The sequence below is a fragment of the Rhamphochromis sp. 'chilingali' genome (genome assembly GCF_963969265.1).
Source record: "Rhamphochromis sp. 'chilingali' genome assembly, chromosome: 6".
Taxonomy (NCBI): domain Eukaryota; kingdom Metazoa; phylum Chordata; class Actinopteri; order Cichliformes; family Cichlidae; genus Rhamphochromis; species Rhamphochromis sp. 'chilingali'.
Window position 1 is genome coordinate 34,599,920 of NC_137933.1, and position 27,837 is coordinate 34,627,756.

The following is a 27,837-nucleotide window of genomic DNA, read 5'->3' on the forward strand; positions in this document are numbered from 1 at the left end:
AGGACTGAGATGTCTCTTAAAAACACGAGGCTCCCATAAAACCCAGCGTCCTGATAATTCAATTTACAATAACTGTACAACTGACCCGCCTCAGAAGTGGAGCAAATGTCGTGTGGACAGGCTGAACACTGACCAGTATTTTTACTTAATGGGTGGCATGTGAACATGTCTATGAACTTTCCAGTCCAATTACACGTTCCTGTCTCTGTAGATAACCTGCTATTTCTATACTGAGGTTTTATTGCAGAAACCCATATCTACTCTTTTTTTCTCACAAATACAAATCTTTATTTATTTTTTTATTTCAAATGCGTAACCCCTTAGCTCTCGGAAGTTGTTTAGAGTCCATTATAATATAATTAACCGTGCCACTTCAGGGAGGCAAACTAAAACTGCTTTCTTTTCCTCCTTCCTGAAAAAGTTGTTCTTGTACGTGTAGTTTTAGAACACTGATCACTGATTTTTACCACTCTTCCTCAAGAAGCTACCCAGATGGAGTTCCACACCTCATATCACATGAATCAAAGATCTTCGCATCTACACCACAGTAAAGTGGACTGGCTGCACAGTACAGTCTGCTCGGAGTATGTTCGTATTTTGACTCATCAGTTTGTTTGGTTTGCTGTGGTGTGGTCCAACGAGCTATGGCGTAGGAGGGCATTTTGAAAATGGGGCATGAGGGATGACACAGCAGCAGGGGGTACAACCCGTGTTTCTACTGGCACCACTGAGCTTGGAGCCTTCAGGGAAGCAGAGGGGGGTGAAGATGACTGTGAAGCGCCCAACATGCCTTGGCACATGAAAGGGCTGGTTGACCATTCCCTTTGAGGCGACTAGATACAAAGGCGCAGGCCACTGGCAGGTCAGAACAAAGGACTTGATTGTATATTTTTTTTAAAAAGACCCGCAGGGAGGACTGCATTTGACTTGAAGCAACACTTAAACTCAGTCCATCTTCACCCACTAATTGGCCTCTTTTAATCAGCAGCATCCAGAAAAACTAAATATTCTATTACAAACAACATAGTCTGAACAACCACCGCCCATTTTTAATGGACTGCTAAAAACAACCCCAGTTTAACTCAAAAAACTGCCAGCACCCACAAAGATCAGAATGGGCTTCTTTTTTCTCCTCAGTCTTTTGGAATGGAAGAAACAGCATCTGTAAGTTACACACAAATATAAAGCATGAAAACTTGGCCTTTCTTGTTTCTGTCTTTGATCCAGAAATGTTGAGAATAAGACCAAAAGAACGAGAGCAGGAGAGAGTAAATGCCGCCCACATGCCTCTTTGTGAATAATATGCTGATGCTGTGAGTATAGTTCAGTTTGGGTTCTGCCATACATACATGTGAAGAACCAATGAAATAATCTTCACTTAGAAGTGACAATCCTGAAACAGAGACCTTGTCTTTCAAACTTGCTCTGGAGGTTCTGTGAGCTACTCTCAAGAAAACTGTCAAGACTGGCAACCTGGAGGATCAAATATTGGTACCCTTCATACAGCTCTGAATAATGCATTTAGTCTTATTTCGCTATAAACTGCAACAAAGAACATCTTTATATTTGTACAATCAACAAAACAGGCACCTCGTCTACTTTGGTACCAGAGTGTTTGTTCAGTTGGAGTTTTTTTTCTTTCTCTTTTTAAATATTTTAATGTCACAGTCTCCTAAAACACGAGAAGAGAATCAGCTTGACTTGGTGCCGTTCACTGGACTCCAGCAAGTGTGTTGAGGGAGCAGGTCAGAGCAGCTCTGTTGGAAATGTTGAAGTGCAAAGAAACATTTAGCATTTAAAGTACATCTCGTGCTGATTATGAGATATACTGGTAAACGTCAGCTTTCTCCGTTGGTCCTCAAGTCTTTAACATTCTAACTCAACAAAACTGCAATACACTTGGAGCGTGTGCAAATTTGACCTGAATTTCAAATTTACAAATGTTCTTTAACTAAGTGTGAACAAATCCTTTGTGCTCGTGTGAGAGAATCCAATCAGAGACCCGAGATATGTTTTAGAGCTAATAAGCAGAAATTCTGGAGCACTTCTTTTTTTTTTCATGTGCGCTACACATTTGACTAAAAACAATGTCAAAACATCCAGGTTTTCTTCCATTCTGGTTCGAACAATGGGACTTTTTCTGGCTCTGAATGCATTGCCAGTCAGATTGCTTTAGCCACATAGCCTGCAGACATCTGAGTTTCTGCAGCTACTGCCAAGAAAAGCTCCCTCACAAGCTCTCAGAGCCTAATGAATACAATTTTCATACATCCTTCATATTGGAGAAAGAAAAAAAGAGACATTAAAAATAATCCTATTAATAATAATTGTTTACACTATGTCATGATAAGAACAGCAAAAGGAGCAAGAAGAACATACTTTAGAAACAACAATGAAAAATTGTAATAAACAATCAGTTGGCAAACGATGTCGTGTTTGGCAAGGTCCTGACAGTCGAAGCCAGGCCTGTAGGGTGAGGGTCATGGGATCTTGGGGGTTGTGGGAGAGGGGGTGGGAGTTCACAACATTAAATCATGTCCTCTTGTTGTCATCCTTAAAAACATCCTGTCTGCCAAATCTTCCTTGTCCCACAATAGACCAGACTTGTCACCAGTCAGAGAAGACTGAGGCCTCACACACAGACACGGACGAAACAAAAGATAGAGGGTTGGGGTGTATGTGGTATGCTGATGATGAAGTGGATTGGAGTTCAAGGCATGGGAGGGGGGAAAACTGTGTCCCTCCAAGAGTCTCGGGACACCTTTTTATGACAAGGTAAGGGAAAAAAAACAACCAGTCACTGTGCTAAAATGTTGAGCTGTCAGCTGCTGTGGTGTCCGTTCGTCATTGTTGTTTTCATCACAGTCCCAGATTCTTTGGGCGTTGTTTAACATAATTAAAAACTTTTGTTGCTGATGCTTTTTTTTTTCCTTTGTTTGGTACTACATTCCCCTTAGAGTTTTTGCAGAGAACTGGTGAGGTTAACAAGCCTCTGCTAATACTTAGGTATGTTGGGGGTGGTTGTGGTCCTATTAGGGCAGGAAGGGAGTTGGAGTAGGCAGGGGTGGGGTGGTGTGAGAAGATGGAAGAAGTATTAGGGGGAGGTGGGGGTGTTGGCAGTCCCTCGCCCAGAACGCTCTAGTCCAGGGGTTCTTGTTTTATCCTGATGGGTGTGTTAATGGAGAGACTTCGCCGGTCCTCACGACACAACACATACTCGCTAAACTGGGACGAGTCCACGCCGCCTCCGCATGATGCTGCCACGCTGAAACCTTTCTGGAAAAGACGCTCCAGAACCTGCAGAGAGGACAGAGAAGAAGGCATTTACAACAAAGGTACCATGTCAGTAAGGACAAGTCTAAATGAAACAGTTTGCAGATAGGATGCAGGTTTCAGGTTTTATACAGCTCTAAGGAATAGTTTGACGTTTTGTGAAATATGCTTATTCTTGCCAAGATGGGAAGATTAATAGTGCAGCTCTGTCCAATAACAAGTTTGTCCTCCTGTCACATCAAAAGCTCACTAACACTTTCGATTTTGTTTGTTTAATCTGCACAAAATCCAAAGAGTAAAAACAAAACAATTCCCTGTTTTACTGTGCTCTGCTTTATGTCTTGGTGAGGAACAGTTGCCAAAGCCACCACCAGACACACTAGAAAGTTAATGATCTCATAACTGCTTTGGCCTGTAACCAATCAGAAAAATTTGTTGCGTTTATACTTCAGTTTTAGTGCAGAGTAACAGATTACAGCATCTTTAGAGGTGCTGGTAGGTTAATTTCCTTGGCTAACCTTGTTTTTAGTCTTTGTGCTGATTATAGTTTAGTATTTATATATAAGACGTATAACATCATCCTCAACAGTTAAACAACTTTGTGTATTTTCCCAAGAATTGGACTTTTTCATTGTTTTAACTTTAACTTTTTGTGTGATAAATCTTTTTTTGTTTGTTTTTGCGTAAAAATTTTGTTGTTCCAGAGTCTGGCCACGGCCAAGTCTTTCTACTGTAAAAATAAAGTTTGCTATCCATTTTTACTAATGAATGAGCATTTTTACTAATGAAGTTTTTGATATCTACACATCCAGTCAACGGACATCAACCTCCGATGTTCATCAGTCACAACGTGCACCATGTGTCATTAACCCTCCCCCACCTCCAATCGCACACAGTGATGAGATAAATCCAGAGGGCACTCCGACATCACACCATCTCTGCAATATTCATGCTGCTTGTGCTAGATTGGCTACCGAACTGAGGGCATGAGCTCAAAGGGATGAGGAGAGCTGAGAGTGAGTGAGGTGTGTTAAGAGGCTGAGTGTAGCTCAGCGTGGTGATTACTGGAGCTCCTAATTTGAGTAATGAGGCTTGGGTGAGAGGAGAAGTGAGGTCCGTGAGCGAAAGAGAGAGCGACGTGTGGGGAATGACGATGAGGAGTTATGGGTCATCTGAGTGTGGACAACGTGTTGGAGCTGCAGGGAGAGAAGAGGAGATGGGGTTCATGTTACCCCTCTAGTCTGGACAGTGATACACACAGTAGTCCAAACAAGAGATGTGCTCAGACTCAAACGCGTGAACTTCAGCATCACTCATCTGGGGTACTCCATGTGGGATGTTGTTTTTTTGGAGGGGGTATAGATCTAAATCCCAGTGAGAGGAGTGCCGTGTATTTACTTATCCCCCCTTCCTTTTAAAGAAGTGTGCAGCGCATGGAAATGAAAGGTCTCGCCAAGGGCTAACTCTTTCTGCCAGATAGAGAGCCAGAGAAGTTCACGAAAAACAGAATGATTTCTTCAGATGCTCATACACACACACACACACACACACACACACACACACACACACACACGCGCGCACAGACACACATTGACACGTGCACTCGTGGCGAAGGATGACCTCTCTAATTACAGCTTAGGCCCCATTGGCGTGCTACGGTTGAATGTTTAGGCCTGCAAGTCAAAGGGCCGCAGCCTCCTCAGTTGGGGATACAGTGAAGAAGAGCAGATAAACTCACACAACGTGCAAGAATTAAAATGTACAAATCCAAAATATAACAAATGCATACAAACTTGTTGAACAGACCTGAAAAACCCCAGCACCCATCTGCTTTCAAATTAAAACTTAAATGTGCACCGACATGCTACTTGTAAGCAGAAAGGACCACTTGCAAAAGTTAACCCCCTCCCCCTTTTTGTCCTCTAGCAAAATGACAACAACAAACTATGTAATTTGTGAGACAGAAGGGGCAGCAGACAGCTGATGGTGAGGACGGCTAATTAAGAGACCTGCCCAAGCATCAAACACTCCCAAATCCATGACAGACGACGGAGGAGCCTAACGATTATGGAAATGATATTACATAGCCTTCTTTGATCATTGCATCACATTGCATTTTTCCCCATCATCTCTTAACGCATGTGGGACTCCATCATGTTCAGCAATGAATTTGGTCACAGAGGAGAATGGCCTGATCAATAAAGATAGTCTGAAAACACTTTTATCATTAATGCATGGCAACACAAAAGACTTAAGGATATTATTATAGATAGTTGTAACTGACTCAAGGATACTGTAATGACTATAAGATGCCATAAAAAAAAAAAACCTTCGCATTCAGTTTGACACAGTGAGTTAGTGCCATGGGGGAATAAACAATATAGTGAATAATTAAGACGTATCCAAGCAAAAGGTTTTAATGTCCACAGGACAATGTCCCGAAATCAGTCCCCGTTGACAAGGAAAAGTAATGCACCCTCTTAAAAAGCTAAAACATGTCTGGTTTCTCAGTTCTGCAGAACATACTTCTGACCGCAGGCTTTCAGATCCCAGCTTATGTTGTACTTATGCAGATTTCTTTGCTTCCTTTACTGCCTCACTTGAGCGAAACCATAACAAAATATTCTAACGGCGAGTTGCATGTGGGCACCCTCATTGGTCGATCCCTCATCTCTAACACGGTGATTTCCACGAAATTGGATTACAGCTAATTAGCAGTCTTTGTTTTGTTTTTTTGTTTTTTCCGTTTTTCATGTCCACCACTTTCAACCTAAAGACAGGCTTCTTTTCAGCACGACACCACAATAATCAAAGCAGGAAATCAAAATAACAGTGAAGAGGATATTGCAGCACCAAACTTTGCTAGTTGTTCTATGAAATCAAGCACTTCCTTTTGTCTTCTCCTGTCTTTGTGATTGAAGCTGAATACAAGTGTCTCTTCAGCCTCTTCATCCCCAGTGATCCTGCATTTGAAGTCAGTCTCGCGGTTGCACGGTCGACTTGGCCGCACAGGGATCTCCCCTCAAACACACGCACACCATTCAGCATTTAACCATCCATCTGAGCTGCCACTCAACCTGGAGTCACCACGGGGATCAGTAGGGTATACATCAGCCTCACTCCTCTAACCTCCCAGCATCTTAGCCAAGATGGCGAGGCATGTATCAAAGTGGATGAGTCTCAGGCCTGGAAACCGGAGCACAATACAATATTGATGGCCACCAGAGTGCACAGACACACTTGCAAGACTTCTCAGGAGGAGTTGTAAGACACTTGCTCCTCATGGCGCAAGACACAGAGATGATTGACACATTATGACACACACACACTGTAGCATGAGATGGGCGCCACACTCAGGGGGTTGCTTTTGTTTAACTATGCAGTCTTCAATATGTGACAAGGAGCACTAACTGCAGTCTCTGCGTCGTATCCTCTGCTTATCACAAGCATCTGGCATAAAACATCCGTGAAGCTCCAACTCTTTCTAATTCTCTAAGCCATCTGCCAGCTTTTTAAAGAGTCACAGACAGCAAAAACACGTTGACAGAACAGTCTACTTGCAGCTGACTGAGCTCCATTACAAATAGGCACTCTAAAGTGTCTTTAAGCATCATGATTCACCGAGGATTTTTAGCTCAGGTGACCCTTGTGGGAATGCAACACTTAACCCTGGCACAGTAAATACATACTGAGCACAGAGGTGTTTTGGGTTAGGTCCGTCCTCAAAGGGACTGCAAGTAGTTCAACTACTAAACTGAGGAGACTTAAATACACAAGGGCTCCACCTGACTCATCCGCTGACCTTTTCTATTTCAATTTTAGTTACTTGTTCTCGTATTTAAGACACCAAGAGCCATCATCAAAGAAAACTTTGCGAATTTACTCATGTCCTAAAAGCACAATCTTTAAAACTCTTTACATTTTATACCACTTTATACTCCCGCACCACTTACAGAAAATGCAAACCATCATCCAATCTAGATTAAAACAATCCTGGAGTGGATATAACTGTTACAATTATCTTGATCAGCTATTAATAATAACTATTAAATTATTGCTTAGCCCATAAGCAATAGTGTAATATTCTATAAATCTCTTTTTTTTATATTTTATAAGCTCATTTTGTTGTTAATACATCTTTTCCTTAAAATTAGACTTGGAATAAATAAGTTTCATTTGTAGTGAAACATATTCTCATTGGAGCATTTGACTTCGTAAAATTTCCATCACTGATGTTCACATTTACAGTACACTTATTGTATGAGCCATTTCTACAGAGATAAAGATTTTGTGACACTTGATCAATAAAATGTAACACAGAAAAAAAGTGCCATATATTTGATTCATTTCTTTTGATTAAACTACGACTTGTTAATTACCTAATTGTCTTCAGTTGAATTGTCCTTCTCTGTCATTATTCTGATTTACGTTCCACTACCTAATCAGCCCGTGTCCAACAAATGAATTAGAACAATTTTTTAAAGATTTTTCTGGCATCAACTGCTGAAGCTGTCAGCAGCCAGAATTTCCCAGCTTTAATCCTCTCTACACACTGGCTTGCTTACTGTTAATCTTGACATTGTGCTTTACCCACAGAGCCACACAGAAAGCCAAGGGACCCAAAGCCATAGTAGTGTTAATGTCTTACTCTGCCACTCGGGCCACTGAGGAGCGCAGCGGAGGTGTTTGTGTGGCCGTGTCTGCTCTGATGAGCTGTGCTTTCTCTTTTCACCCAGCGCTGGATTGATGGAGTGGCAGCGTGACATGTAAGAGAGTGTTGCGACGTGTTGCGTTCTCCGCCTGGGCAGCAGGGGGACAGGGGACCCTTCTCTACGACTGCCTCCGCTGTCACATTGATGTAGGACGGATTGGTTCTGGTCTGATCTGAGTGCTTCATCATGGTGATGTATGGAACAGCAGGCCCAGCTCTAGCGCTGGGACGCGTGTGTGTACACCTCTGTGGCTCTTTGGCTAAATGTTTTCCCTGCATTCAGTGCCTTTGCTGCTTTTTGTTTCCCCCCGCTGGATCTACATCACAGCGCAGGTGGTTTGCATTACTCCCGAAATTCCATTCATGACTTCATGGAGAGTTACTTGCCAAGGTGGATTTGTTTATTCTCCCTCTCTCGCATTTAAATACACAAGACAACAGATTAAAGAAGTGGCTAAATTTACAAGGCAACAGAATACATATATATCTCAACATGCAAAGAATTACTGCTGCCACATTTCAAACTATAAATAGATGATACAGTATAATGATATATCACCAATTTTAAAAGCATGAAAACCGAGTCATGGAAATCTTTTCAATGTTCATGAATTATCCTCATGTTTTATCTTATTAAAATGGAATATTAAATGTTTAGAAAACAGGTCGATATACTTAGTGTACAGTAAGGTATGGAGAAATGTGTGTTATCATTTTGTGACCAACTATAACAAGGTCTAGCAGTGTCCAGCCTGGAGCACGAAAGCAACAGTACCTCAGCTTCAATAAAATCTCTACACCTCTGACATAATAAAGTGAAAACAGCACACATTTAAATGTCATCATATATCCATCTCTTTCCTGTTAAGACCTCTTCTGAAACTGATCCAATCACACAGTAAATAAGTTTCAGACGGTGCTGCCGCAGCCTCCCCATGCTCTCCCTGAACTTCCTCTGTGGGCAGGGTGTGGTTGTGTGTGTGTTCCCCTGGGTTAGAGTCCAGGCTTGAAATCAGATCAGAGGCTCATTGTCTGGCAGGTAAGACAAGGATTATTTTCCTAACCTTTTCATTCCTTCACGCAACAATGAAAGAGAACAGAATGAGTAAGTTGTTTGGAAAAATCTCCCCTTACAACAAAAAAACACCTCCATCTGCTCCTTGTGTCCTCATCTACATCGACTCAATGAGCCGGGCCCCTTCACTGTGTGTGCATATGTACGTGTGTGTGTGTTTGTGCTTTTCATTATTTTTTTTAACGAATGCCGTAGAGCTGTATCTTAGAGGGCTCACGAGGAGACACCAAGGAGAGGCCAGAATATGAGACAAGAAGGGGTCGCTGCCTATAAATCTCGCAGATCCGCCTTGTACGAGTTTGTATGAGAAAAGGGTTTCGGCTCACCTCGCCTTCAGAAGAACAGCCTAATAAAAGCCTAAACAATAAAGATGCCGTTCAGATTGTGTTAGTCAGATGTGCTCACATCCCATAACCAGTCTCACTGGTAAACAGAGTGGGAAAATGTTGTGTTAGTTGATGCGGCCAATTAATTATATTGTAAGTCATTTAAAAATCTATAAAAGAAGTATAAACCGGTTTAGGCTGTTTGAGAAATTGTAAGTATGGTATTAAAAAATGCAATACGTGTATTTCAATTGCCTTGAGCGGTGTTATATTGGAGTCTTTTTAAAAAAGGAGCTGTGTCTTAAAAAGGAGTAAAGCGTAAATTATGCATATCATTTTCCCCCCTTTCCATTTCTCTTCTTCATTTTTTCGCAGGAAAACATGGCCGCAGTCCACACGTGCTTTGTCCCACTCGCTCTGCTCTCCTCCCTGGAGGTGGTCTCTCACGCTGGCAGGAAGGAGGTGGAGGTGTCAGAGTGCACTAGCCTGCCTGGGAGAGGCTCTCTCTGGGTGCTGAAGGGGTGAAGGCTCCTCTATGTGTAGGTTTGTTCATGGCTGTGGGCACTCAAGTGTGTTATATCGAGCCTGTGGTGTGAGACTGTTATGTTTCCCCCCGTCCTCTCTTTCTCTCACAGGGTAACACTACTGTAAAACTATTTTTTTCTGAAGTTGCTTTTAATCTCTTACTACTTGACTCCACAACATGGTCAACTCTGCTTGACCAAAAACGGATGTTCATCTCACACCATTTTTCAAACTGGTGCCAAACTTATTCAAAAACAGATCATAAAGCAAATGTATTTGATATGATATTGGCGGTAAATTGCTTTATGGTAATACCGTGCTGAGGTTTTGCATCATTCTCATCCCCAACAGCCAACTGAAGACCATCGTTTGACCAAATGAAAAACTCCAAAGGTTTTTGTACACCTGCACACTCCAGCTGTTGCTCCAGAGTGGCTATTATGCCAGTTATTGACAACAAGCTATTATCTCTACTGTGGCAAAATGCAATATAGTGGGCCACAAATCATGCTAAGTGCCTTACAGCAAAGTTTTGAGGTGTAATTCCAGCTTACTGTTACTGAAGAAAATCAGTGTATATAACAGCATTTATCTGGGAAAGCAACCTGAAAATAAACTCTGCAGACTGGCACAGGACTCACACAGAAGGTGACCAACAGAAAGCCACCTCTCCCTCAGCAGATGCCATCGTGTGCCATTCAGCAAAACAGCTAAGTGGATCTGCAGAGTGGTCACAAAAGCCCAGGTTGAGCAAATCCCAGCCAGGTGTTCAAATGTTTATGAAAATGTTGAAAGTTGGTGTGAAAAATGGTTTGCTTGCCAAGCAGAATACTTTGCTGGATAAATGAGTAGATAAATACATAAGTTCCTCTTTGGAGTCTGCATCCTGTGGCTAACATTAAATAAAGAATTGGTAAGAAAAGAGAATGGAGGGGTATACAAGCACAGTATCATAAAACATTGTGTACAGTTTCACTATGCGACAGTTAGAAATAAAACAAATATTCAATATTTTATCTTCATGTTGAAAGTAAGCTAAACTAAGCTGTTTGGGTAAAGATAATGAAACATAATGCACATAGGCATTTTGACACTTTCCGACTCTTCTGCAAGTGCGCCACTAAAGTTACTTTGTGGCTTTCCCCCCCCATGTTGCACAATGTTCATATTAACTACCACTGTTAGTTTCATGATCACGTTGTAAGTTTTGTTGTTAGCAGCGAGCCAGTAAGTTGGATCTTTGCATATTCACGTTAAAAATGAAAGTTTTAAAGGTTGCATCTATAAGATTACAGTTTATTCCTTTTCAGCTGAGGTGAGGAGGTGTTGGAAGAGCTGAATCAGCTCTATATGAGCAAGCAAATTCCTCACAGCTGAAGACAGCTGTCAGTTACCTAACTTAGCTGATTTGGTAGCTACAGAATGCAGCCTTGATCATGATGCCGCCTCCAGTTTTAGAAAGACTGTGACTATGCTGCAGTCACATATTAGACACACATCAAAACTTTCTGTTACACAAAGCCATTTTGCTCTTGATTCTCTGCAAGTACCATGATATCACGCTTATTAGTGAATAAATGTAACAGAAAAAATAACTACGCATGAAAGTCATTGTTAGATATCAGCACATATTTGTTATATTGGCACTACACTCAGAGGTGTACACACAGGACAATCTAACTCAAGTAAAACTGTAAACACTGTAATGTGTTTTACACACAAGTCTAGAATGTGATAAATAAATCATGGGCAGAGAAGGAGATGAACAAAGGACAGGCATTTCAGCGTCTTACCTGGACGGAGTTGAGCCTGCAGTAGCCATTGAGGGGAAAGCGGATGACGTGTGTTGGGTCCTGGTTCCAGCCAGCATTGACCGAGTTACACATAACGTCTCCAGTCTCAGGAAAGATCTCCTCAATGAGGACCTTCTCTCCGCTCAGGGCGATCCTCTCGCCCAGGTCAGGTGTGACACGAACCACAAGGCAGTCACAGGGCTGTGCCATCCGTCGTTGCTCGCGCTCCTGCTTCCAGCGCTCGAGCTCCTTGATCATGGGTGTCAGCTGGTAATAACGCGCCTCTTCGTACAGCAGGTGGAAGTCCTGTACAGGCAGACAAACGTACAGATGAGAGCAGTGACTTTGCATGTGTATTATACTCCTCTTGGCAATATGTGTGACTAACACACTATGACTTTCTCTGGATTGCAACTCATCACCAAGGTCACAGAGAAACCCTACACATATACAGTATTGTGCAACATTAATATGACAGAGAAAAGTATATCTGCGGGACTCCTTATGGCTTCCTCACAGCAGCTAATGATGTCCTTGACCAAGACACTTAACCTCTAATTACTCCAAGAGTGGGTTCTTGCTGTATATGAACTCTGACTCTTCCACTGTAGTGAAGTGTGTGTTACCTGTGTAGCAAAGGTAACTCACAGAAGATCTAATAACTAATTGCACATTGACAGATAGATAAATTATTATTTTTTTTTTTACAAATGGCAAAATAACAGTGTAGGATTTTAAATTTATAAACTTGCACGAATGACAAATTAATCTTAATATAATACAAAAATGTGACCTTTGTTTGTCCCCATGAAGCTAAAATTTTTTTTAAAATGCATTTGGTTTCATGTAATACGTCGACCAGATTGAAGAACAATAAACCAAGATCAGTGATGGACTCGGACCAGCAGGACAACACTCTCAATAAACAAAGGATAGCCATGCTGCAGCTCTCCTCCACAGTAGCTCTTGGCAGAGTGGTGTTAGCCTTTAGCATGTTTTAGTGAGCTGACTCCAGAAAGGCCGTCAGTTGGGCTCTGGTGAAGTGGGATGGTGCATTCCTGTGCACAGACAGTCTGCAGCAGATTGCCTGCCTCTCCCTCCTGGGCAGGGTTTGCTGGGGGCCATTTGCCCCTGCGCTCTTGCCTCTAATTTCCCACAAGACCAGATGGCACCATCATTCACCACTACCACAGAAAATACGGGAAGGCGGAGGTTCGCTATTGGAGGCAGACGGGAGGTGAGGAAAAGATATGTGCAAGTGAACATGAGGACAATCATCAGCCAAGGAGGTTTTTAATGTATTCCTCACATGGAGGGAGTTTTATGTTAATAAGGCTTGTGGCCCGATGTTAAGCTCCTATTAGAACAAGATTTAATTAGGTTACACCTAAATGCTGCAAAACCTTTTTGCTAAATAATTAGTAATTAATAAATCTGTGTTCTGATTAATGTTTCACAATGGCAAACAATGACAGCTTAATTCAATGAATGGACATAGTAAACTGAAGCAAAGAAGTGATTGTCCATTTGGTGACGTTTTTCGAGAAAGAGGTTGCTGGGTTTTTTCGTAGAACAAAGTCCAAACACCCAAGTGAGACAATGTGTGTTTGTGCTGCAAAAACAACATATGTTTCATATAGTCTGCATCATTGGTGGCTCTGGGTGTCTGGGTGTCTGGGTGTCGGCGCTGGCAGCGAGCCCTGATCTAGAAAGAGTTTTTCCCCTTTTCCTTCTCAAGACCACTGCTGGGCACAGAAACAGAGCATGGCAGCAAACAGCATATTCATTAACCCTGCTGCTTCTGTCAGACTCTTTAGCCTTGAAAAGCCTCCCTCACTGTTTTACCCCTTCATCTAAACTGTGCCTTCATCCGAGGCATGTGAACGACACCCAAATACAACTCCATCTGGACACGGCGTTGACGCAACACATCTTAAGCTGACGGTCTAATGTTTAAGATTTCAGAATGCGAAAAGAGGGGGTGGAGGTCCTTTTTTCCCTTTTTCTCTCCCTTACTCCCTGTCTTTTTTCTCCTGGCCTTCTTGCTGCAGCTGACAAAACTCATACTGAGACGCTCCCCTTCAGGCAGCTCTCTGTATCAAAGTGCTACTCCTCATCCTTCACAGGTCTGAAGCCATGGATGGATATGTTTTTAACAGGGGTCTGTCTGCGAGGCACTTTAGTCATCCTGAGTAGAGCAGAAAACAACAGAGTAATCCTAAGCGCTGAGGTGAGGATGAGAGGGAGACAGGGCCAACAGCTCCGTCCTGGCTGCTGAAGCTGCTGCTACTGCTGCCAGCTCTACGAGACAATTCATCCCCCAATCCTGTGTCCAGACAGCCCGTTTGAGCTTCAAAATAATGATCCGACCTGATCGCCCACTGGCAAGGCAACATTTCAGGGAAGGACAGAGGGAGGGAGGGAGAGACAGAGAAAGAGAAGAAGAAAATGATGGAAAATGTCACTATAAGGGAGTTTAGAGGACTAGTGAAGACGTAATGTAGGTTTTGGTCAAAAATGACCCCCCAAAAAAGCAGAAGTTCAAGGTTGTTGAATAACAATGTCACTCAAAAATAAAATAAAATCACAATAAAAGCGCCTTTCTGTCATTTCCAGCATCTGAGATGAAAAAAAAAATCAATTTAAGGAGTAATGCAAAATCTGAATAATAACAGAAAACAGTAACTCTTACCGGTTTATAACCATGCCCTCAATATGACTGAGCATTGCTTACTCTCTCGTGATTAATTGTAGTTTGAATAATGTGATGAGGGAGGATATTAATAGTGAATATTTTGTTCCAGTGATGCAGGCTGAAAAATTTCTTTTCCTATTCTGCTCAGACTTTCACATTGATTTAGCAAAACACACAGCGCCGTGGCTGCCAGCAGCAGAACAGACCCAGCCCTGGGGCGACGGCAAGCCTGATTGTGTTCAGATAAGGACATGCTCAATTCCGCCTCGCACTATTTGCATTTTTTTTCCCCGGCTTCACGCAAATTGAAAGGTATGCAGATCAACACAGGCTTATGCGAGGGGATCGTAATGAGTTGAAACAATGAAGTCCAATGCATTCTCTTCCACTGTGGTGCCTGATTGGACTGTCAAGATTTAACAGAGGGGAGGAGGGGTGTATGAATAAGAAGGGAAAATCTAATCGGTACTGAGTCAGGCCGTCATTTGCCAAAATATGCAGGGCTTTCATGTCATGTTCTGTTGTCTGTGGTTTGGCTCTTGTTCAGACTATCCGTGGGGCCCAAAGAGTTTGCCCCTGGCTCTCAGTGGCTTGGCTTTGCCTTGTTACCTCATACAGAATGATGAACAAGTGCCAGTGCAGTGAAAAGGTCATGAAAACTAAGGTGGGGTTGACGTGAAGCGAAGTGTAGAATACACCTAGGAAACTGTATCATGGAATGAAAACCTCGAGAAGGAAGAAGCTGTAGGAAGATAATCATTCTGACAACGTCGCATATGATTGTATGAATACTTGTTAGGTGAGACTAAATCTGTACTAGTGCCAAAAATAAATTTAATCGTTATCTTTTATATTACAGTAGATTAAATGGCATGCGTGCAATGTGAGCGGGGTCATAGGTAGTGATCATCCCTCTAACGCTTCAGGCTTTTTTAGGGTCAGCTAAACATTTTAGCATCTTTTAGATCATCGTTTTGTTTTCACAGCCTGTAGCTTTACTATTTTGGTTTACTCTCATCCCTCACTCTCATCACCCTCATTTCAAGCAGCAGGAGGCAAAAAAAAAGCTCTGTTACACCAACTAAATGTTACCTGGCCAGAAGCAAATAGCATGTAGACAAAGTCAACTAATGAACATAGGCAAGAATTTAACAACTAAAGACACAGATATTTTGGATTTATTGGACTTACATTGGCAGGTGTCCAGAAACACAACTTCAGTGAAATGCTAATGTTTAAAGTTTGCTAACACTCTATCACATCAGCTTCTTACACAACTTTTACAGCTAACACACACACACACACAGTTTACTCTGTCAAACTGAAACCTTCACAACACAAAACTACAGCGAATGCAAAAAAGCTCGTACAGATAATACATTTAAATGTAAAACTTTTCACAATTTGCTTTTGTGCCCCGAACATGTGCTTTAAATTGTTTAATACAGGAATATGACAAAGCACCTACATTGTCTGCAATAGATACTGACATGCCACTAAAACAGGACACACATGCATGCAGGTTCATTGTCTCACAAAGAGCAAAGAGCAAGTGCAAAGAAGTACGCATATATGGGGCACCAGGTATTAAACTGGACCTTTCCCTTCCAATTCTAGACTCTGGATGAGAGTTACTGTCTGCATGGAGCTGAGTGGAAGTTCATAAGGGGTTATTTCACCTGGGATCACTTCTATAGAAATTATACTGGGTGAAAAACAACAGCTCAAGGCTTTGGCATGCACACCACCAGACCATGCTCCAGTTAACCAGTTAGCAGTTTACCTTTCCACCATTTAATAATCAGGCTGCATCCATTTTTTCCTCTTCAAAGTTTCTTAACTACTGTTTATGTTTCTACTACACATAATTCATATGATACACTTAAGGGGGGTAAGGCTGTGCGTATCAAGCACAACTAGTTGCACTGTTGTGGTATCAGGTTTATTTTGAAAACATGCTATCAATCAGAGAACAGAGAAACTGTAATAAATACAGAAGTATTCACACTTAAACGTGCAATCTTTCGAAAAATAAAGAAGCACACAGAGTGTGAGCTGATGTCTGGGCAAATGCCTTTTATGTTATGTTGTTCAAACAGTGAGTTGATGGTGCAGACAGGTACACACAATACAGTATACTGTGGTGCAGACACATACCTTGAAGTCATCTGGAAGGAGCAATTTGCTGGTCCTGAGGAAACTGAGAATGTAGCGGAATATCTCGCCATCCCGATCTATGAAGTAGTGCTGCTTCAAGCTGTCCAACACGATGGGCTCGGTGCCATTGAACAGACGACTGATTCTGGAAATTGAAAGACACACACACACACAAACACACGCACGCAGACAGCCGCACACACAAACACAACCACATAATGGAATGAGCCAGTTCCCTTCAAATGCATGAAACAATTACCCTCCATTTATTTTTCAATTTTATTAGCACTAAGCTTGAAATGCATTAGCATCCCAGGTTGAAACAAGGGGCTTAAGGCACCTTTCCTCCATTCCAGACTTGTTTGAAGTGTCCCTTCTGTAGAGAGATTACAACAACACACACGCTTGCTGCTTGTACTTACAGAAATTAATGGCATGAATGTAGCATTACAGCTCTATTATTCCATCTGTCAGAAGGCTGGAAATGAAACAGAGGTAGGAAATGGTGACGGGCCACATATTAATGTGAGAATATGTGGAAAAAGATATTTTACTTTTACAGTTTGATTTCGTTATTAATTCAAGGGGAATTCGGACAGACTCAATCCTACTGTAGGCCATACTGCTTTAATTTAATACAGTGTTACAGCTTGTAATAACACTCTTCTTGTGCTGTATTGTCTTAGTATGAGGGAAAATTGCAGAACGTAATTTTCTTAATGTATGTAATTGCAGTTCGCTTTAATGGTGAGAAGATTATTGTCTTGCAGCTGGAATCATAGGATATTAGTGTTTCTTCCTTTGCAATCTGTGCAAGTTTTTCTTGTAGAAGAATAAAAAGACAAAGCACCAGCTGATAATTCTGATCTAAAACATACACTTATATTTGTGAATATGAACCACCCCACTGAGAATGAACTCAACATATTGACTATTAAATATTTGAATTTGTTTTCAGAAATCCATTTTAAGATGAGAAACATGACCAGAACCCAACAAAGTGTGCTGAGTTTTCATTTTCTCCCTCTATTAAATGGGTTAAAATGAATTAAAATAACTATATTAGTCAACAGAGGTATCTCTTTCACATGTTGAAGCAAGGACACAATAACTTCTAAGATAATGTAAATATCAGTGCCCAAATGATGTGAATAATGATAAACTAAAGACAGTAAATACATATATACTTTTAAGCTTTCACTAAGTATTGACAAGACTTTGCTATAATAATAAAACACTTGTTGCCTCCTAGTATCCCATGTTTAACCCTTTCAGTTTACTGCAAGATGAAGGGCTGGGCTGAAGCCAGCTACAGGGGCTCATCAAAGCAAAGAGTGGAAATTGCTGTTATCTTTAAACTTTCATCACACCATGCTGGTGCCGCGCCTTGAGATACCCTTGGACAGATATTCATTTCCCCTAATATTTGTGTGCTTTTCCTGCCGCTTACCTGCAGGTTCCTCTCTCGCTGGTCTAATGATCTCATCCAGGCACCTTCACTTTATCTGTTTGTTCATTTCCAAGTACTAAATATCCCCTTTTTAATAATTAAAAAACAGTTTTTTAGCATCTCCCTAATATTGAGAATGTGCAAGTGTCCCATTTCGCTAAAGTTTCCGAAGTCTGAAGTGCAATAATTTAATTTGGTGACTCATTTTTAAACAAAACTCACCCTCAGCAGAGAAACCTGGAATGCCTACGCAGTGTAAATAAGCTGTACCGCTGATTTACACGAGAAATCTGTTGCACGTAACCTTCTTAACGTTTTCCGTGCACATTTACAGTACATCGTCTTGCAGAGAAACAGCTCTTGGCACGGAGCTATGTTGCTGTTATTATCATCATTTTGAAGTAATCAGCACTTTAATCACAACAACAGCTTCTAGGTTGGCTGACAAAGTTGTGCGACAAAAGAAAATCATAAAACCTATTTGCAAATATGACGACCAGCACACGCACGCACACGCACGCACACGCACGCACGCACGCACGCACGCACACACACACACACACACACACACACACACACACACACACACACACACACACACACACACAAAGCACTGCCTGAACACTGGCATTGTCAAACTCTATTACATGACAGAGGAAGGGAGCTGTAGTGGGAATGTCAATGAACAAACACCAAGACTTTACTCACAGACTCATTTCGCTTGAATTTACAATTACAATCGGCTGCTTTGTAAAAGTGTATGAGCTTGTAGTTATTGGCTGCATCAGGTATCTTCTGACCCTGATGTGTTGGCTCAACACACAGAAGCTATCAAATTTAATTTGCTCTGTCTCTTTTCTTTGACTTGACTGTGTGAAGAAGGAAAGCAAAGATGGTTCTCCCCCCTCTCTCCCCTCCTGCCATCCTTTCTCTTTTTCACTCTCTCCGACTTTCCTTCTTTCTGTCTCTCTCTCTCTGTCTCTATCCTTCTCCCTTACTTGCTTTCTCTCTGGAAATCGATGCAAAATGCTTTATAAAAAACCAATACTCATCTCCCTGTTTTGCCCGAGGTGTTCCTTTCTCATATGGTCTTGCAATTCTTCCAGCTAGAATTTCACCATACCCCTCCAGGCTAACTCTGTTTTTCATCTCCACTTTTTTAAAAAGCAATTAAAATGCTGCCTGTTTTTCTTTTTCTTTCCCTCTCTCCAACTCCCTTCTCTCTCGCTCTCTCTTTCTCTCTCTCTCTGTCTCGCTGTCTTCTCTGTTGGTCTCCTCATTTTTCCCTTTTCTGTTAAATCTCTGAATTGGAGAGTGGGCTGTTTTTAACAGGTAGGTAGAGAGAAAAGGGTGTGTCCATAGGGAGTGGGGGTTGTATAGAGAAATTAAGAGACAAGATACACAAACAGAAGGGCCAAAAAACAAAGAGACAGGCAACGATAGGCGAAAGTACAAAAAAAACAGAAGTACAGAGAAAAGAAAAAGAAGCACAGAAAGAAACAAACAGAATGCAGGAGAAATGCAGAGAGATAAAGTGGGAGAGAAAAAGGTTTGACGGAACTAAAAAACTTGGATAATGCGTGCTAGTCACTGAGAACGAGGGAGGTGGTGGGTGTTGGAGGTTATCACGGATGGCTCAGATCTCCTACCCTTGTGGTGCCAAGCGAGGGCAGGCAGTGGGGCAGTAGGTGGGCAATATCTGGCAGGATGTTTGCTTCACCAGTTAAAGCCAGCCAGAGGCTGAGAGCTGCCAAAGACGCATCCTCGCGAGGTTGGGAATAGGACCCAGGTAACACTGATTCTGCTTGAACAGACAATGTGTGGAAACTGTATCACTTGTGGACCCCTAACGAAGACAAAGCACCCAGTGCTTCTTGGAAAGTGAAACAAACACACCCAGGGATCTCGGTGAGGCTGTCCAACCTGACATCAAAGGCTGCCCACAATGGCTTCCGAGTAGGGAAAGTCAAATAAGAAAGTTCAAAACCAAATCGCTACAGTCCCTGGCTCTGATTCGCAAAGTCATGCTTGAAGCAACTGTGAAATACTAGATAAACTCATGGTTCTCCAAACAAGCTAACCCAAAGGAAGGGTGATACAGGTTTCAAAATAAGGAAACACACTTTCGCTTTTTCCGAAGATCGTGACTTATGGAAAATAAATGAGAACATTTAACTCAAGTTCCAGCCTAACTATAATGCCTTTGAAAATCTTGACGTGTTAATGCAATCAGCAGCAACAGAATTCGCTGGTTCTCTGGTAATAACTTTCACTGTGTATATCTCAGTTGCTCAGTATCTGTCCAAATTGGGGTTAATTGCAAGATTATGTGATTTTTAAAAAATAAAAAATACTATAAACATGAATGTATTAATGCAAACATCTCCACTTTGGTACTGCCAATATTTGCCTGCAGCTCTGTTTTCTTATCTGTTACTTTATGGTTGTATAATACGGCTATTTCTACTCCGGAGCAACAATTACTTCCTGTTAATATTTAACATTAAGTGAACAGAGTAAAAGATTTATCTGAAAGCTTCAGCTTTATCTCATGGTGTGGTGTTGGTACTAAAAAAGAAGCTTGTGATAATGAAACAAAATAGCAATAAAATAACACAACTCCAAAATTCTGTTACATATTTTGAGCTCAGCTTATAGAAAAGTACATTTCCAGAAACAGAGGACCACTGAAAAAGCATAAAGCCAGTACAGATCTATCATCTCTGGACATAGAAGTCTCGTCTTCATAGAGAAAAATGTCCAGTGGTCCTTTCAAAATAGTTTCCTTGTCTGTGGAACATTTCCCCTAATTTCCTCAGCTTCTGTTCAAGTGACTGCTGAGACTGTCCTCTTTGAGAGCTACACAGAGTGCACATCAATGTTTCATGACCCTTGTCCCTTAATATGGCCCACACAGAAGAAGATGAATATCCACACATTAGTTACTAGACTAACTTTCTCTTGGCACCCTGCATTATTTAGAACCCAATCTATTAAAAGTAATCAGCAACTTCAAACTCTTTAGCCCTGCTCTTTCAGTCGTCACGTTTTCAGTTTTGCCCGTGCGCCTTTTCTTGACCGGATGTAGCTGAACACAGCATATGCGGTTATGCCAGTGTAATTGTTTTGCTTTCTGCTGTCAGCCATTATACTAATTCACACAAAAGGGCCCCTCCTTCCACTGGCTCCAGTGGAAAGTGGAGCCCTGAGGCCAACTGTACGCTGAGGAGGCTGGGAGAAAGAGAGAAACAGTGAGTGTATGCATGTGAATATGTGCGTGTGTGCACGCGTGTTTGTGTGTGATCCAGAGTGAGAAAGAAACAGCACAAGACAGAGGGAGGGAGAGAGAGAAGGAGCAAAGGAGCATGTGTGAAAAGAGAAGGAGAAAGAAAGAGGAAAGAGCACTTAAACCAAACCAACACTCACACTGATATCCGGTCTTTACTGTAAAAACACTGCTTGGGTGCTCTGACATGACTCTGAATGAATGAATGAATGAATGAATGCTTTATTGGCCATATGCAGGTTGCCCCACAGAGGAATAGGACCCTGCATTTGGAGTAAAGACCCTGTGCATCTCAGAGTGAATAACTTCTTTGTAAAGCGTAAAGCTGCATCAGAGCATAATAAATACAGGAACACAATAGCAATGCACAATTGCGAATACAAATGACACAGAAATGTAAAAACCATCTGTCCACTGGATAAACTGACTATGACACTGAAATAGTGGACAAAAAAAATTGTCTTAATAACACAAACAACGATAAACCCTTTTCTGGTTTAAGCTTTATCTTTCTCATGACATGTTGCACTGGAATAGAAAGAGAGTTGTCAGGGATTTCCTGTCAGCAGACTCTATGAATATCAAGACTTTATTACCAGGGGATTATGTGGATTATTTCCTGTAGCCAATTTGGCAGGTTTTCTAACAACCTGGTGTATGTTTACCTTGGCCCACATGGGATTCAGCTGATGCCGAAATGCAGGGAGCATAATGCAATAAATGACAAACTGCATTAGAGGAAAATATGGGAGGGGTCATTCAAATCAGCATAAAACGGAGTCATTTTATCATTATTTGAATTTTCTTCCTTTAGTAGTGGCACCTTGTTTGTGGATGGAGCTAAAAATGTGTATAAAAGTGTGGGATGGTGGATTACCATCAGCTCTTACACAGCCTGAATCATCATGCTTTTTTTCTTAGAAGTGGAAATGCTTCATGTGTGACTATAGCAATCAGATAATGAAAACAATAGCTCACAAAATAAAAGGATAAGTCATGCAACTTTTTATTAAAATGTTTTGATAAGGTCATGTTGCAACACATGATAAATGGCGGTTGCAAAAAAACCCCTACAACTTGGAACATGCCATGATTTTAATCACATTTGAAGCTGTTTTACATCAACTTTGATTAAGGGGGTTCTGGACGTTTACATCATTAATTTTTTTTCCAGTATTCCTAACAGCACCCTGATCTGTGGGAAAAATAGAATAAAATAAATAAATAAGGACTGTGAAAAGGGGGCGTAGTGTGAAAATGTGAATTCACACAAACACTACTACTCACATCAGCAGTAAAACATGTGTAAGGTTCTGCACAGCAGCTGAATTTTCAATAGCAGCTACCATGTGAAAGGAGATAAAAAATAAAAGCCCTGGAGGTATTTATTGGAAGATTGGAATAATCACCTTTAAAACAAACAAACAAAAAAGCAATCACATGTATCATTTTTAAGGTACAAAGTTGAAAGAATGAAGAGAAGAGAAATGCCCCCACATGATTTGAAAAGATATGTGGGGAAATTGTCCCCAAAGTTTCACTGGTGATGTCCCAATGCCAGTCAGCTAAATGACTTGCTAACATCTCAGATTCTGTTAGACTTCATTAACAAAACCGCCAGTCAAATCTATTTTTTAAACGATTCACTGTGAAAAATGCAACATAAAGCTACTAAGATAAAAAGTGACTGAAATCTAACTGAATATTTATTTAGGAAACATTTTCAATTATTTAGTTAAACTGGAATAAATGCATAACCGTGTCACATTTTAAACAAAAGCAGCAAGAGACAGAATAAACTACTCTTTAGTTTGCTCATATTTCTTAAAGTTGATTTTAAAAAATAAATAAAAAATAGATAAGCTATGAATTAATACATTAAGATCAGCAGCGATGCTAGAGGCAGGGACTGATCTTACCTTGAATCTGGGTACTTGGTGAGGGTTGCCAGGCTGCTAGTGTACATGTGTCCCCCGACATCGATGTGCACCGGGGCGTTCGCCTTGGTCAGCTGAGCCGGCAGAGGGATCCCCTGAGCGGCCAGAGGAGAGACCGGGGACCGGGTCAGGGACAGCCTTGACATGCTTCTTCCCTCCTGAAAGCAAGTATAGAGAAAAGCCATGGGAATAAAGGTAAAGAAGAAATAAAAAAAAATCAGCAGAGTGCTCCTAAACAGGGAAGTAGATAGTATCCTTTCTGAATGGTATCAGATCACTTCCATGTCTGTCTGGTCGCATATTTAGCCTGGAAATTATTGCCACCGCTCTAATTAAGTATGTTTGCATCTTTTCATGCAGCACCGCAGGCGAGGATAGGAGGATGCTTATTAGAATCGGGGTGAGAGAGAGAGAGAAAGAGAGAGACAGAAGGAGATAGACAGATAGAAAAAGAGAGGGGGAGACGGAGACAGGGTGAGGGGGGAGAGAGAGGAATGCTAGGTGTCAGCCTCCAGGGGAATAAAATAAACTGCTGCTGCAATATTCTAATTAAAGGTCGCCTTATGTGTTAGACGTGATGCGCCCAGACACACCAACCACCAATCTAAGAGTAAGGAAAGCTCGACGGGGAGGGAGCTTTCAACTTTTCTTCTGACACGCACACGCATCCATTCAGTACACAAAAAGATTAAGATTGTCATGTGTCCGCAGATAGTTTGAGGCACACGGGCCTCGTGTATTGCACAAAAACGCATCCGATTTCAGTCGAAAGCAGGAGAAGTATCATGTTACTTGCAGGCCAAACTATTGTGTATCTACTTGCTGTAGCTCAGTGTCGTTGATTAACCACTAAAATAAAGTAAAGTACATGGCACTAGAGCCTACTGTATACAGACTGTGGGTGCATATATTTGGGACTGGGGCTTACTGGGAGCACGCCGGAGCACTCCGAGGTCAGTGCAGAGCTGAATTAGATTACCTGATGAAATGATTGACAAAATATTTTCAATTCGATGCGCCGTCATTTGATTCCGCACTGCTTCAGGAGGAGCGGAGGAGGCGTTTATATCCAACCTACTGGTGCGTAATTTGTTTGCCAACAGCGGCAGGTGAACCACAAAACATCAGTGTGGCCACATTTCAGTGTTACTATTATCTGTTACGAAGCATATTGTACATCACAGAGGCTGAGTTTATTTTTTTAAAGGAAAAGTAAACAAAGATATACTGATCTTAGTCAATTTTCTTTAATAATCACAGAATAAAGGTCACCATTTCTCCACTTTATCACCACTAGTCCGTGCCTACAGGCTCTGGTTGAAATACAGACCTTCCATTCGAGGAAACCTAAAATAATAATAGGAGCTTCATAGTACACGTGTGTGTGTTTAAACAGACTGATATAATAAAATCCCAGCTTTCACTAAATTATGTGAACTGATCAGTTTTCTGTTGCACATATGGGCTGTTGCACTGTCATTACTGATAGACGGGAGACCTTTTGCCAAAGTCCAGATCATCCCCGCGGCTCTAAGAGAAATGCCAGTGGGCACACTATGAGACAGGAGACTTTTTTTTATATAGACCTCCTCACAGCAGTATCGTGTTCGTTTAATGCGATTACAAGAAGACGGGATTACATTTCAAAACCCAGGAACAGAGAAAAAACTTGGAGAGACTTAAGAAGTTTAGGGCACATACACAAAGACACACACGAACACCCATCGGTCTGTCCCATCGCGGGTATTTTCCTCTTTCCTACTTATCCACCAATTAAACAATGAATTCCCTACACTGACATACAATGAAGAACAAATGTGGAAAATAAATATAGAAATCTTCTTACTATCCCGATCACATTCTCATTGATTTCGCTTGTTCCCAACTCTCTTGTTCCCTATCACATACACACAAACAGTGAGTGACACACGTAGACACACAACACATAAATTCCTTCACAAAAATCACAGCAGCTACAGAGACTCAACTTTCCTTCTTTGAATTGCTTTCTTGCTGCTTCCCTTCGCTGACCCCTGCTCAGACATACTGCTGTCGAGCTCACACTTAATGACAGCAACATAAACCCTGACGACCGATCTTTAAAACAACCACGAACCACGGACACAGAAATCTCTGAAAAAGAAACGGTGCGATACAACACTCCCTCCGCAGGAACACCACAAGCCCCTGCTCTGCCTTTAATCTACCAAATGCTCAACATGGCGTCTTATTGCTGCTGTACAATTAAAAGCATAATCCCGACACGTGTAATTCACTACCCGATTGATAAAACACACACGTGTTAACTATAGGGTACAGTCTGGCAGAAAAGACAGAAAATACACTTTGGTTGAGCAGTAGCCCTATGCAGGACTCTCCAGCACAGTTCAACTGTCCTTCACGAAAACTGTACCTCCTAAGCCTACACTGTGCGTAAAAAACATTGGATTCTGTAATATTAAATTGTCACCCTACCGTTTCAAACATTGTAGGGAGTCCGGAGGAAATCCGTGCCGGCGGTCAGTCCCAGCTGCTGTCCGCGTAACCCCCCAAAATTTTCAAATATTTTCTCAAAATGCCCCCGAGTTTGTCACCGAACTACACCGCCGTCCAGTTCCAGTACCTATACTGCCGCACGGAAAAGCCAAGTATTTTTTCTGTATCCGACACAAAACTGCTTTTAAAAGACGCTAGGTTGTGGCCGGGATCGACTGCAAAGAGTCTCTGTGGCTTTAAAGGCTCAATTGCAAGGCTGGCTCGACCTGTCCTCACCAAGCTTCTTTGTACCAAAGCGCACAGGAAGCGTCCTTACCTTGAACATAGATGAGATGATCTCCTTCCCCTTCTCTGCTCTTATTTGGATACGCGTAAAATGTGCGCTCTTATTGGAATCCTGCTTCGTATTTCGGCTTCTTGTCTGCCTTTTTGCCTAAATGAAACTGCCCCTGTGGTTTGTTATGAGAAGAAGAAAGCCAATAATCCTTCTCTAAATAACAGAGCGGAGCTAAAAAAGAAAAATCTTGCTCCGGGCTGCCCAAGCGCCTCTGGGCCAGGGATTAGGCTACAATTAGCTCAACTACACTCTCTCACCCAGGCAATTTTCTCAAGGAAGAAAACGTGATACCCTCTATTCCCGAAATTATGACTACATAGATATAATAACTTATCTTATTTTTTCCGGCAAAAATTAGTTGTGATTTCGAGGGGGTAGGAAACCTAACAGGCAACTATATGTCGCTCAATAGATTTAGAGCAGCAAAAAGCAGATTTTAATCATTGTCATTTCGTCTGATGTAATAGTTCCCCAGGCTGTCCAGCTAGTAGGATTACATTTCCATCTCCATCTCCAAGCTAAATTTAAAGTTTAAAGCGGGCGGGCTGCCATAGTCCTTTACTCAGGCAACATATAATAAAGACGCAATAACTTGTTGATAAAGTCTCAGCAGGAAAAAATATGTTGAAAATGAAGCGATATCCTTGAACCAATATCTTTCATGCTGTGATTTCCCCCCCGTGTTCCCGCTCTCTATTCCTCTCCCTCTCTCTCTTGCCTTAATGTCTGGAATTGTAACGCCAAATTTCCTGCAGGCCATTAAAATCAAATGACGTCTATGGACATGCATGCATGCTGCTGCAGAAAGCGCCCTCACAACCTGCCTGCAGCCAAATGCGCCATTTCAATTATAGCGCAGGGCTTAGATGGAGATATCTGCCCAGAACACCCCCCTCTCTACTCTACAATGAAAGGAGGCAGCCTCCAGACTTTTGGAAAATAAGATTGTGCCTGATTATTGTTATTTTTCAACAGAGAAAGACACAATGCAAGTGATGAAGCGCTAAAGTGTTGCGCCACTTCAGCACAAAGTAAAAGGGGGAAGAAGGAGTCAAGCAGGTGCTCACGCCAAGGAGACGATTATTTATTTATTTGCATGTTTGTTTATTTGCGGGTAAATAACTGTGAATAATTGATGCAACATCGAGCCCAGTAATTACTCTGTACCAGAATCGTGAGAGGGGTGTAATATTCGTTTCTTGATATTTGGCGCCAACCAGTGTAGGAACTTATTATTGGTCCATAGGAAATACATCAATTCACTCAGTATTTTGGAGCCTCGTTTATCCCGAATAGTATTAACATTCTTTTTAAGCACATAGATTTCCAAAGCAATATCACTATGATACTCTTCTAACATTTTCTTATCACATATATATATATATATATATATATGTGTGTGTGTGTGTGTGTGTGTGTGTGTGTGTGTGTGTGTGTGTGTGTGTGTAACAAAGCGAGAGAGAGAGAGAGAGAGAGAGAGAGACAGATTTATAGAAAATCGGCATAAAATAACAGATATTTAAATATAAAATTAAAAAGTGCTGGTGATATTTGACAGCAAGCTGATGGATGTGTGAGAATGCGCCTCTCCTTGAAGCAAGTGAAGTCTTTATAATTAGAGAGACCTCAGCGTGCCTCAAGCGCTCCCTTCTTCCCCTCTGGCACAGATTTGTTGCTTCCAGAGGTACAGACTGGAGGGAAAGAGGGATTTTTTTTCTCATTAAAGGAAACAAGCCCGGAGTTAGTTCAATTACATGAAGTATGCAGGGATGTTGT

At 41.6% G+C, this 27,837-nt stretch overlaps 1 protein-coding gene across 4 annotated transcripts; it reads right to left on the reverse strand.

Moving 5' to 3' along the window:
- Positions 1-844: 844 nt before the first annotated feature.
- On the reverse strand, positions 845-26,724 carry kctd15b (potassium channel tetramerization domain containing 15b; the record flags this gene model as incomplete). Of its 4 annotated transcripts, none has more annotated exons than XM_080885708.1 (5): positions 845-3,297; positions 11,704-12,009; positions 16,556-16,700; positions 23,211-23,386; positions 26,674-26,724. In XM_080885708.1, 5 exons carry the CDS (start codon positions 26,722-26,724, stop codon positions 3,139-3,141), a joined length of 837 nt encoding a protein of 278 aa, XP_080741834.1. In that variant the 3' UTR covers positions 845-3,138. The 4 variants fall into 4 exon arrangements, with proteins under 4 accessions (XP_080741834.1, XP_080741833.1, XP_080741832.1 ...); XM_080885707.1 differs by lacking the exon at positions 26,674-26,724 and adding an exon at positions 26,041-26,481; XM_080885706.1 differs by lacking the exon at positions 26,674-26,724 and adding an exon at positions 25,704-26,030.
- Positions 26,725-27,837: the final 1,113 nt, after the last annotated feature.